The sequence below is a fragment of the Morus notabilis genome, unplaced genomic scaffold (genome assembly GCF_000414095.1).
Source record: "Morus notabilis unplaced genomic scaffold, ASM41409v2 Scaffold931, whole genome shotgun sequence".
In the NCBI taxonomy this organism is placed as follows: Eukaryota; Viridiplantae; Streptophyta; class Magnoliopsida; order Rosales; family Moraceae; genus Morus; species Morus notabilis.
This window is the reverse complement of record NW_010360641.1, coordinates 17,281-28,966: the sequence shown is the minus strand read 5'-3', so window position 1 is coordinate 28,966 and position 11,686 is coordinate 17,281. Positions and strand designations below refer to the sequence as shown.

Below are 11,686 nucleotides of genomic sequence, written 5' to 3'. Positions count from 1 at the left end.
GATTAAAATAACAATATTCATCTAGATAAATACTAAAATAATCAATAAAAACATACCTATACATATAAATATATATATATATATATGTTTAATCAACATGCATAATGTAATTGACTAAAAAGTTGATAATATAAGCTTAATCAGTGCTCAAAAGTTTGGCAAAGTTTTATTTGTGAATTTACCATATTTTACTAGAAGAGGAATGCTAAATGCGACCTCTTTGTCAACCGCTTAAAGGAGTGGCACGTTGCACTTTGTTTTTGTACAAATACAGGAGCAAAAGATGGAAAACAAAAGACTACTTTTTTACAAATATTTACATCAATGCTAAATGCATCCTCTCTGTATGAAAAGACTACCACTTATACATTAGAAAACATTTCGTCAGCAGGTGAAGAAAGTTAAAAAAAAAAAAAAAAGAGTATGAAAAGAAATTATTTCAATAGGAAATTAGAGAGGAAAATACATTTATAAGCGTCAATTTAGAGGAAAAAAACAATAATGTATAATAAGGAAAAAAAATAAGAATAAGAAAAGGGGAGAGAAAAAAAATAGAAAGGTTAAAATAAATTTAGATATGAATATGTATGAGAAAAAATAATTTTAATGGACAATTAGAGAGAAAAATATGTTTTTGAGGATTAATTTAAGGAAAGAAAAAAAAAATGAAGATTGAGTAATAAGAAAAAATGATAAGAATGGAAAAATAGAACAAAGAAGGAGAGAGGGGGAAATAGCAAAAAGTAGTGGAAACTAAAAGAAACTCAACGAAACGTTTGGTTGAGCATCCAAGAGAATCCATTTAAATGTCCGCATTAATTATAAGTTTCCAAACACACCCTCAATGCATACAAAAATTCTATTTAGCAGACCCAATCACCTAATGCAACGTGATTTTTAACCTCAATAAGCACTTTTTATTTTATTTTATTTTATATTTTTGTGATGTTTAGAAGCGCAAAAAACAAAAAAAAACAAAAACAAAACAAAAAACAAAACCAACTTGGTATTGCTACGCTGTTAAATTTTTTTACTATTATAGGTGTTTTGAAAATATTTTCACAAAAATGTCGTGATTACTAGAAACAGAAATTTAAATGTTTAATAAATTGTGTATAAAATTATTGTTAAAATATATAATGACGAAAATAGACAAATTTTGTCACACATGTTTATAAGTAATTTTATTTTTATTTTTATGGTCAATATTCATAATATAAAAATATATTTTAAATTTTATTGATTAAAATAGTTCTTAAAAGTAGATTTTTATTCAAGAAGAAAAATTATTTATCTATTGATATATATTATTGTTATTTTTAAATATTTTAATAATTATTAAAAGTGTTTGGATGAAATCTAGCATTACATATTTATTAAAGATTTTTAATTTTTAAATAATTATTTTAAACACATATATTTTTTATTTTGTATTAAACAAATAAAAATAAGTATTTTGAGAATTAAGTTTTATTATTAAGGTTATCTTAGTAAATTTGAATAATGATAGCATAAGCTGTTATGCAAAAGTAACTCTAGACATGCTTATCAAATTTTATTATTGTACAACAGTTTTTAAAATCTGTTGGACAAACACATAATTTACTAAACACCCTAAAGTGTTGTAGTTTATTTAAAATAAACATCTAAACACAATACCAAATGGGCCCGAAATCCTTAACTAAAATTTTTTTATTAACTACAAAAATACCTCATGAGTTATACCATTTGTAACACTTTCTTTCATGATCTTTAAAACGTAACATTCGTTTTCTCTGAATAATGAAATGATAATAAAAAAAGTCCCATATGTTAGGTTTTTAACTGAAATTGACATTTAATTTACTATTTTGAGACTATTTTAATAATTCTATGGTTTAAAATTTAATTTAAATTTAAATTAATTTAAATATTTAAATATTTTCATAAATTTTGTATTCTATCAAAAAAAGATTCATAAAACTTTTAACTTATATTCAATTAATAATAGATGTATCATAATTAAAAGTTCAAATTTAATTAGTTTTAAATTTAAATTAAATTTTAAATCATAGAACTATTAAAATATCACAAAATAATAAATTAAATGTTAATTTTTGTTGAAAAAACTTAATAATTATATTTTTTATTAATATTTTATTATTTAAAGAAAATAAATATTACGTTTTAAAGATTAAAAGATAAATTGTTACAATAGGTACAGTTTACGAGGAATTTTTATAATTAATTCAAAATTTTTTAATCGACAAAGTAAAACCGGCTTCTTCTTCCTCATCTTAATTAAAAAATTACAAATTAAAAACTGAAAAACCAAACCCTTCTTTTGAATGTGAAACGCCAAAAAACATAGTTTTCTTGAAGATTTACCATTTTCATTTGTTTGGTTTTGTTGATCTTGATCTGTTGATTAATTTCCCGTTTGATCTTGATCTGTTTGGTTTTGATGATCTGGTTACCTAAATTAATGTTAGAGAAAGGAGAGGGGGCGTGCAGTCAGGGGTGATGGGAAATCCGTTTTCAAAAAACGAAAGCGAGAAAATGAAAACATCTTTTTTTTGTTTTCAAAATTTCACAAAACGATAAAAATGATTTTATTTTTATTTTTTAAAAAAACTTTCACCAAACACGTTTTTAATTTTTTGCTTCAAACAACGTAAACAAATGGGATGAAAACGGTAACAAACGGGATTGAAACGAAACCGAAGAAGAAGAAGAGTGAGAAGAAAGAAAGAAAGAAAGAAAAAGCAGATTAAACAAATTAGAAATCCACGTGCATGAACTCCACTCTCTTCGCAGAATCCCCACGCGTCGCTTTCATGAGCCCTCCGTGGGCACTTTTCCTTTGCGGACCGCGAGTGTCGGCCAGTCTCGGGTCTCTCCGCGAGTGGGACGCCCCGGTGCGTATTACTTACGTGCCATACATGGAAGAGAAAAGGTAATGGAAAAGGAAAGGAAAAGGGGAAGGAAAAAGGAAAAGCATACAAATACAAACACCACTGAATTATATACATATACACATATATATACATATATATATATATATGCATACACATATAGATATAGATATACACTCAGGCACAGTGGGGGTAACGTTTCTTTTCTTGATCTTTTTTCCATTTCGTTCAACCTCGCATTTCAGTCTGTCCGTCAACTTTTTTCCCTATACAAAACCAGGGCAGAGAGTGATAAATAAAAGAGCCAAAAAAAAAAAATCTCTTAATCCATCGTATCGTCGGCGACTATGGCGGCGCTGCCACGTGTATCCGAGACGGCGTCGATTTAGTCTCCCTCCGATTAAAAAGAGAGAAGCAAAACGACAACAAAAAGAGAACGAGAAAAACTCGGATTCGGAGAAGAGAATGAAATGAAGGTGTAACCGAAGGAAACCATATTCTCGCCGCCGCCGCCGCCGACGACGACGCCAAGTGTAGTTGACACGGCGTCGTTTTAGTCCTCGGCCGTTTCGTGTTTTTTTTGTTTTTTTGGTAAGTTTTGATTATTTCTTGGTTAATAGTAGTCGGAGATGGGGTCGAGCCCGATTGTGGCCCCAGACGGAGAGAGCGGCGGCGGAGGAGGAGGCAGTGGTGGCGTAGGCGGCGGAGGGAGCTGCTGCCACGTTAGCATGAAGTGCTGGTGCCGATGGAGGTGCCACCACCGGCTGCAGCGGTGCCTGCTCTCCTCGGGATTCGTGTTCTCGGTGGCCTGCCTCGCGCTGTTCGGATCGCTGGCCACGTTGTACGCGCGCTTCGCCTTCGCCCCCGGCGTCCGAACGACGACCGGACTCTCGTCGTTTGGGCGCCACGACGACAATGAGGGCTCGTGGTCCGTCGGCGTCTTCTTCGGCGACTCTCCCTTCTCCCTCAAACCCATTGAAGCTGTAAGTTCATTTTTTCTTCAATTTTTTTTGTATTTTTTTCAAATTGTTTATTTTTTTGGTGTTAGTTTTGAAGTTTTTGATTTACAGGAGAATGTTTGGAACGACGAGAGCGCGGCCTGGCCGGTGGCGAACCCGGTGATGACGTGTGCATCGGTATCCGAGGCTGGTTTCCCCAGTAATTTTGTGGCTGATCCTTTTCTCTATGTTCAGGTAACTAAAATCCCCTTTTAATTTGGTTTTCAATTTTTTTTTGGTTTGTGTGTTACCCCCAAAAAAACAAAATAATGATAAAAAAAAGGGATTATTTGTTTGTTTAGTACTAATTTAATTTTAAAATTTAAATTTTATTATAATAAATTTTTTTTAAAAATAATCACATTTAATTTATTTAACTTTTTTATTATAATAAAAAACTCTTTTTAACATAAAATTAAATCTTAATTTAAAATTAAAAATTTAAATCAATAAATTAAACAGACTCTTAATTTTTTTTTTATAAAAAAGAGCTGTCAATGTCAAGTACGGAGGATAAGAATTTGATGAGAAAAAGGAAAATATTAGCAAATATGTTCACTCTAGGCCATGGCAATATAGCTTTGTTCTATGAAGGTTTTTTTTCTTTTTTTTTTTTTCTTCTTCTTGTAAGAAATTATTACTAGGGTAGGTAGGTGGTCATGAGAAATACAACCCCAGATCATTATTCTGAAAAAAAGTGTTCTCTTTTGGTACTTGTCCGTTTGAGAATTCAGAGAAGAAACAAGACTTCCAAGAAGGGGAAAATCAACGGTGGAAAACTCCGTTTAGTTCGTTAATTTAAATTTTTAATTTGAATTGAGATGTGGTTTTATATGTAAATTTTTTATTGTAGTAAAAAAGTTAGATGTGACTGTTTCTGAAAGTTTTTTACTGTAACAAAATTTGAATCGGTAAAATGAACGGGACTTATATATTCGTTCATTTCGTAGATCACACTCAAGTAAGCCTAATTCGAGTGTGGAATTGAGCCGAGTTATGCATTCATTAAACGCAATTCGAATTTCAAATTCGAATAATAACTCGAGTTGGTGAGTTTCACCCACCATTTGTTTTTCCATTACTCAAGTTTGATTTTACAGTACAGATTGTTTCTGCAGAAAATGACACTTCTTTGTAATTAGAGTTTGATTTTAGTACAAGTGAACACAAAACTCAAGTTTTAAATGTCAAATCAATCTCCTCCTAAACACTAATTCAAAGTCCAAACTAAACACAAATTTTTTATAACTCAAATCCACTTTCTTACCTCAAATTAATAAATTTGAGTTAGTGAAGTGAACGCACAACTGGTTTTGGAGGAGAATTCTGCTGGCTTCCAAGTATGAAACTAGGTGGGTTACACTTTCTTTGGTACTGATAGTCAAATTTGATCTCATCCAGTTCGTTGATTTGAGTTTTTAATTTGAACTGAGATGTGATTTTATGTGAGAGTTATTTATTGTAGCATAAAAAATTAGATGTGATTTTTTATAAAAAATTTAACTATAGTAAAATTAAAATTAAAAACTCAAATCGATTAAATGAACGAAACCATGTTTCATAGAACGAAAAATGGAATTTTTTTATTCATATCTCTTATGGAGTACATGGTTTTCTTTTGGAATAGGAACCAAGTTGTCTGCACCACGACAAAAAAAAAAAAAAAAAAAAAAAAAAAAAAAGAAATATGTTCTTGAACCTTTGCAAGTTAGTTCATTATAATTGTTAGCAATAATTGAAAATTGTGGTGGACCATGGTCAAAAAGTGAAATAATAATAATAATAATAATAGTAGTAGTAATAATAATAATAAATAATACTGTGTATGTGTTCTTAAGTACTAGGTTGACTGAGAGACTAGATTTCGACATACAAGGAACGCCCCCATTGAAATTCTAGTATAGCTGTAAATTTTACTACTTTAAGAAAGAAATAATTCCAACTCATACGACAGCCATTATGTACGTTATATATATATATACATATATATACATATATATATATATATATATATTGCTAGTATGTATATGATAAGCAGTATATGATGTGTAATAGACCTTTCTAGTTTTCGGCCTTAGAAATTTTCAGGAGTAGATATAGAAAACTTTTTAACGTTTTTAAGCCGTGTCCATTTTACTCAACAGTGACATATACATATCAATTATTAACTTTGAAAATTTAAACCTTTTTCTCTAGCATTTGAGAATTTTAAATGAAGCTTTTAAGATGTTTTTGTTTGATGACTGGATTAGGATAAATGAAGGGCTTGAATTTTCTTGTTGACAATACAATATGCTCAGTGACGTCGTTATGTATACTGGTCCATTTCTTGAGTCATGTTGTATATTCTCATGAAAACATTCCTTGTCAATGTCATTATGGTAGAGACAGAAGTCAAACATTTTGCTGTTGGTTCCACTTGATTGTGATTTATTCTCTCATACCTTCAGTTTTGTCTTCAAGGAACTCTTCCATTTTCCGCGTAATCCCTCAAAATCTCTCAGGCGCCTTCATTTGGTAACCCACTACGTTGACCAGATGCTAGAAAAGTCATAGACGTGGTTATGCATCTGTAATTATGCGCATACACATGTACTATGTCACATAGGAAAAACAACTAATTATCACACATTTTCTTTCCTTTTTTTTCCCCCAGGGTGATGCATTTTACCTGTTTTATGAAACCAAAAATTCAATAACCATGCAAGGAGATATTGGAGTTGTAAAAAGTACTGATGGGGGAGCAACATGGCAACAGTTGGGCATAGCTTTGGATGAAGAGTGGCATCTTTCTTATCCGTATGTTTTTGAGGACCTTGGCCAAGTAAGTCATATAATTTCTTTAATGTGCATAAACTTTACAGACATCACATTAGTTCATTCAGTTTCATTAACAAATAATAATAATAAATAAATAAATAAATGTTTACAGCAACAACAACAAGCCTTAATCCCAACTTAATTGGGGTCGGTTATATAGATTTCACTTTTCCACACAGCTCTGTTCGAAATTAAACTTTCTTGAAGGCTTAGATGTAGAATGTCTTTCCTAACGACTTCGGTCCACGTAATTCTTGGTCTACCCCTCCCTCTCCTAGTATTTGGTATATGAATGTCCTCTCAAACACGAACTTGTGCTTCTAGCGGTCTACGTTGGAGATGTCCGTACCACCTCAAGCGGCATTCGCGCACCTTATCAATATATAAATTTTTAAAAAAATCTAAAAATGTTTCCAACACAATTGATTTATTATGCACATCAGGTTGAGTTTCCGCAGTTAGGAACGCATTCCTATGTTATTTGTCTAAAATTCAGTTTCATCATTGTTTCTTACAGATATATATGATGCCCGAGAGCAGTAAGAAAGGGGAACTTCGTTTGTACCAAGCGGTCAAATTTCCTCTGCAATGGAGACTGAAGAAAGTCATCATGAAGAAACCTCTTGTCGATTCATTTATCATCAAGTACAATAATATCTATTGGCTCTTCGGTTCTGATCACAGCGGTTTCGGAACCAAAAAGAATGGACAATTAGAAATCTGGTATAGCAGCTCAATTCTTGGTCCTTGGAAACCACACAGAAAGAATCCTATATATAACACAGATAAGAGCTTCGGGGCTCGTAATGGTGGTAGACCATTTTTTTATGACGGACACCTTTACCGCATTGGCCAAGATTGTGGTGAAACATATGGAAGACAAGTACGCGTCTTCAGGGTGGAAGTTCTTACCAAATATGAATACAAAGAAGTCGAAGTGCCCTTAGGCCTAGCAGAACCAACTAAGGGTTGGAATGCTTGGAATGGCGCTCGCTACCATCAACTGGATGTTCAGAAGTTAAGTAATGGTAAATGGATTGCAGTAATGGATGGAGACCGAGTCCCTTCTGGCAATTCAGTCCGTCGATTTATTCTTGGCTGTACTTCAGTTGCAGTTGCTTTCCTACTTGTTGCATTATTGGGTTTGTTGCTTGGAGCTGTGAAGTGCATCATTCCCCTTAACTGGTGCACTAACAATTCAGGGAAGAGAAGTGATGCATTTCTGTCCTGGGAAAGGTCATACTTGTTCTCTTCCAAAGTGAGACGGTTTTGTAGCCGCTTGAACAGAGCAGGTTCATACCTCAGAGGTAGGATTAGGCCTAATAGTTGTGCTGGAAGATTAGTTCTTGCCATTATTTTCGTAGTCGGAGTTGTGGCAATGTGCACCGGGGTTAAGTTTATCTATGGTGGGAGTGGTGCAGAAGAAGCTTATCCATTGAAAGGTCATTACTCGGAGTTCACCTTGTTAACAATGACCTATGAAGCTCGCCTTTGGAATTTAAAATTGTACGTGAAGCACTACTCTAGATGTTCTTCGGTCAGAGAAATTGTTGTTGTATGGAACAAGGGAACACCTCCTAGAGTGAGTGATTTTGACTCAACGGTGCCAATTAGGATCAGAATAGAGGAAGAGAACTCACTGAATAATCGGTTCAAGGAGGATTCATTGATTAAGACGCGAGCTGTTCTTGAGCTTGACGACGACATTATGATGACTTGTGATGACCTCGAGCGTGGTTTTAAACTTTGGCGCCAACATCCAGATCGCATAGTGGGGTTCTATCCCCGGCTCAGCCATGGAAGCCAATTGAAGTATCGGGGTGAACATTTTGCCAGAAGACATAAAGGTTACAACATGATCCTCACGGGGGCAGCTTTCATTGATAGTAAAACGGCTTTTCAGAGGTATTGGAGTGAAGAAGCTAGGCAAGGTAGGGAAGTGGTTGACAAATACTTCAACTGTGAAGACGTGCTTATGAATTTTTTGTATGCAAATGCTAGTTCAAGTAGGAGAGTAGATTATGTAAGACCAACATGGACTATAGACACATCCAAATTGTCCGGTGCGGCGATCAGCCGGAATACGCAGGTGCACTTTCAGAAAAGAACCGACTGCCTGATGAAGTTCTCCAAGATGTACGGAAGTTTGGCTGCGCATAAGTGGAAATTCAATGACAGGAAGGATGGTTGGGATGTATAGTGTTGAAATCTCTTCTTGTTTATCCATCTCCTCCACTTTTTGGTAAAGTTCTAGCCTTCTAGGTAACCCTCACTTGTGAACATGAGTTGGAGAATGAGGTTTTTCTTTATGAATATATATACATACACACACACATATATATATATATTGTTGTTAGATGTACATTGGTTTTGTTCATGGTTTTCTTAAATAAAAAAAAAAAGAGCTCTAGCGTGGGTTTTTATTCCTCTATGTTGTCCTGAATGGTGCTTCCTCTTGGACCGGATTATCATAAATTTTACAAGTCTCCTTCATCAGCATTCTTCGAGAAGAGTTGAACATATATAAAGATGTTCGCTGAACATAATAAATCAGAAATTGAAAGATTTCGTTGGAATTGTTCGTTCAAAAATTTTTCGAAGCTCTGTTGGTAGTGTGTGAGATTCTTCGGCTTGCACAACTTCAACGTTGTATGCCTGGATAGGCACACAATAAAGTACTCGTGTTGCGTCGCTCTCCAACAACGGCTCGTCTGGAGAAAATACTCTCTTGTCATCATCACCGTTGCCATGAGCTAGCTAGATTTAAAGTATGTTTGGTTCAAGGATTCGTGTCATAGTTCGTAATTTGTTACAGTGTTTTCTCTCACAAAAAATACACGTAAATCGAGAATGATTATGAATCATAAAAAATATCAATTTGATTTCACAAGGTGGTAAGTGAGACCATTGATTGTTGGTGATTGGCAATGACATGTGATGAACAATCATTTATTGAGTAACTCTAAAAGGCATTAATAGATAATGAAAAATATTTAAAAACACCGCGACTAATAAAAGATGATATCATTTGTCTCATTTGTAAGTTTCACGCTACAGAATTCACTTTTTATCAGTAGATGGTGCCCAATAACATTATTCACTGATGATTGATGACCATCCAACAACTCTAAAGACTGGCACAGTCGATGACCCTAGTGAGCGATTGATGTTGTACTACGGCCACCTGTAATGATAAAAATCAAGTAAATAAGGTTATTATTCTTCCAAAAAATTAGTAAATGAGGATACTTTAATCAGTCAACAAGGAAACGAAATGGGAAAGTGTCAAAAGAAAAACAATTAAGGGCCCGTTTAGTTCGTTGATTCGAGTTTGTAATTCGAATTGAGATGTGATTTTATATGAGAGCTTTTTACTGTAGCAAAAAAGTTAGATGTGACTATTTTTTAGAATTTATTACTAAAGCAAAACTCAAATCGATAAAATGAATGGGACCTAAGAGAATCTAATGGTGTTTAAGAGTGGTATAAGTCTGTTTTATCGATGTGAATCGATGGCTATTCACCTAATTTTTCTTTTTCTTTTTTGATTCTTTTGCTAAATACCTGATTTTTCCTACTCAATACTTTCTACATTTCTCTTTGAAATTAGACTAGAATATCTAGAAACTTTTTCCTTTCAAACATAAAAATAATTGAATAAAAGAAATATCTAATATTATTATATGCAATAAAAATGTTGGGAAAAAGTTTATAAGGTCGCCTTATTGGTGTCCCTTACAATCTTTTTGAAAGAGTTTTATTAAGAAGCCATGTGTTGTGGCCTTTTTTATTGAAGGTAAGGTCGTCCAAGCATTTTTAAAAACAATTTTTGGACTTAAAAAGTTGAAAATTGCTTGGGTAATCTTAAAAATATTTCTTAAAAGTGCATATATATATATATCAATATTTTTATTTTTTACTCTTTATTCATAATCTTTTTAGTTAAATAAATACATTAATAAAAGAGTATTAATTAAGAGTAAGAGGTAAAAGGTCCAGACTCATCCTTACAATCTTTTTGAAAGAGTTTTATTAAGAAGCCATGTGTTGTGGCCTTTTTTATTGAAGGTAAGGTCGTCCAAGCATTTTTAAAAACAATTTTTGGACTTAAAAAGTTGAAAATTGCTTGGGTAATCTTAAAAATATTTCTTAAAAGTGCATATATATATATATATATATCAAGATTTTTATTTTTTACTCTTAATTCATAATCTTTTTAGTTAAATAAATACATTAATAAAAGAGTATTAATTAAGAGTAAGAAGTAAAAGGTCCAGACTCATATACTTTTAAGAGTAAATTTTTCATTTTTTCAAATTGGGTTCCAAATATTCTCTACACGAAAAAATTAGTTATATTTTATAATTAGTATTCATAATCGAAACAAAAATCCCTTTTTATAGAAAAGGTCAAAAGGATATATACAGTAAGTTATGTCCTGCAAACGAGTTCTGTTGAAATGATATTAAAAGGCAAAGGCCTCGTTCGTTTCGCTGATTCGAGTTTAGAATTCGAGTTGAGATGTGATTGTATGTGAGAGCTTTTTACTGTAGTAAAAAAGTTAGATGTGATTGTTTGTGAGAGCTTTTTACTGTAACAAAACTCGAATTCTAAACTCGAATCAGTGAAACGAACGAGGCAAAAGTATTTCGTGACAACGTAAAAAAAAAACAAGTTATGTCCTGCAAACGAGTTCTGTTGAAATGATATTAAAAGGCAAAGTATTTCGTGACAACGTCAAAAAAAAAAAAATCAAAGCAAAAAATTTAAACTAAATTAATTGCATAATAGAATATTATTAGAAGTAAAAAATGAAAGTGTAAATGAAAATATTTTAATATTCTACATTAAATATAGAATTAAAAAAATGTTAAAGGTGCAAGATAATATAAATTTTGTATCAAGGTTCAGGATATAAATAAAAACTTTTGAAAATTTCTACTTAAAACTTAGAAATAGAAAATTTTAAAAGAG

General features: G+C 32.5%; 1 protein-coding gene across 1 annotated transcript; it reads left to right on the top strand.

The window, feature by feature from the left end:
* The first annotated feature begins 3,097 nt into the window (after positions 1-3,097).
* LOC21388685 (glycosyltransferase family protein 64 protein C5) lies at positions 3,098-9,451 on the top strand. The gene is made up of 4 exons (XM_010096871.2): positions 3,098-3,877; positions 3,965-4,087; positions 6,549-6,716; positions 7,230-9,451. The coding sequence occupies exons 1-4, from the start codon at positions 3,524-3,526 to the stop codon at positions 8,910-8,912; spliced, it is 2,328 nt and encodes a 775-aa protein (XP_010095173.1). The 5' UTR covers positions 3,098-3,523; the 3' UTR covers positions 8,913-9,451.
* Positions 9,452-11,686: the final 2,235 nt, after the last annotated feature.

Excerpts from the sequence above, each read along its gene's own strand:
- LOC21388685 (XM_010096871.2), top strand. The coding sequence starts at position 3,524 with ATGGGGTCGAGCCCGATTGTGGCCCCAGACGGAGAGAGCGGCGGCGGA. Across the intron at positions 3,878-3,964 it reads CCCTCAAACCCATTGAAGCT|GAGAATGTTTGGAACGACGA; the intron begins GTAAGTTCATTT and ends TTTGATTTACAG. Across the intron at positions 4,088-6,548 it reads ATCCTTTTCTCTATGTTCAG|GGTGATGCATTTTACCTGTT; the intron begins GTAACTAAAATC and ends TTTTTCCCCCAG.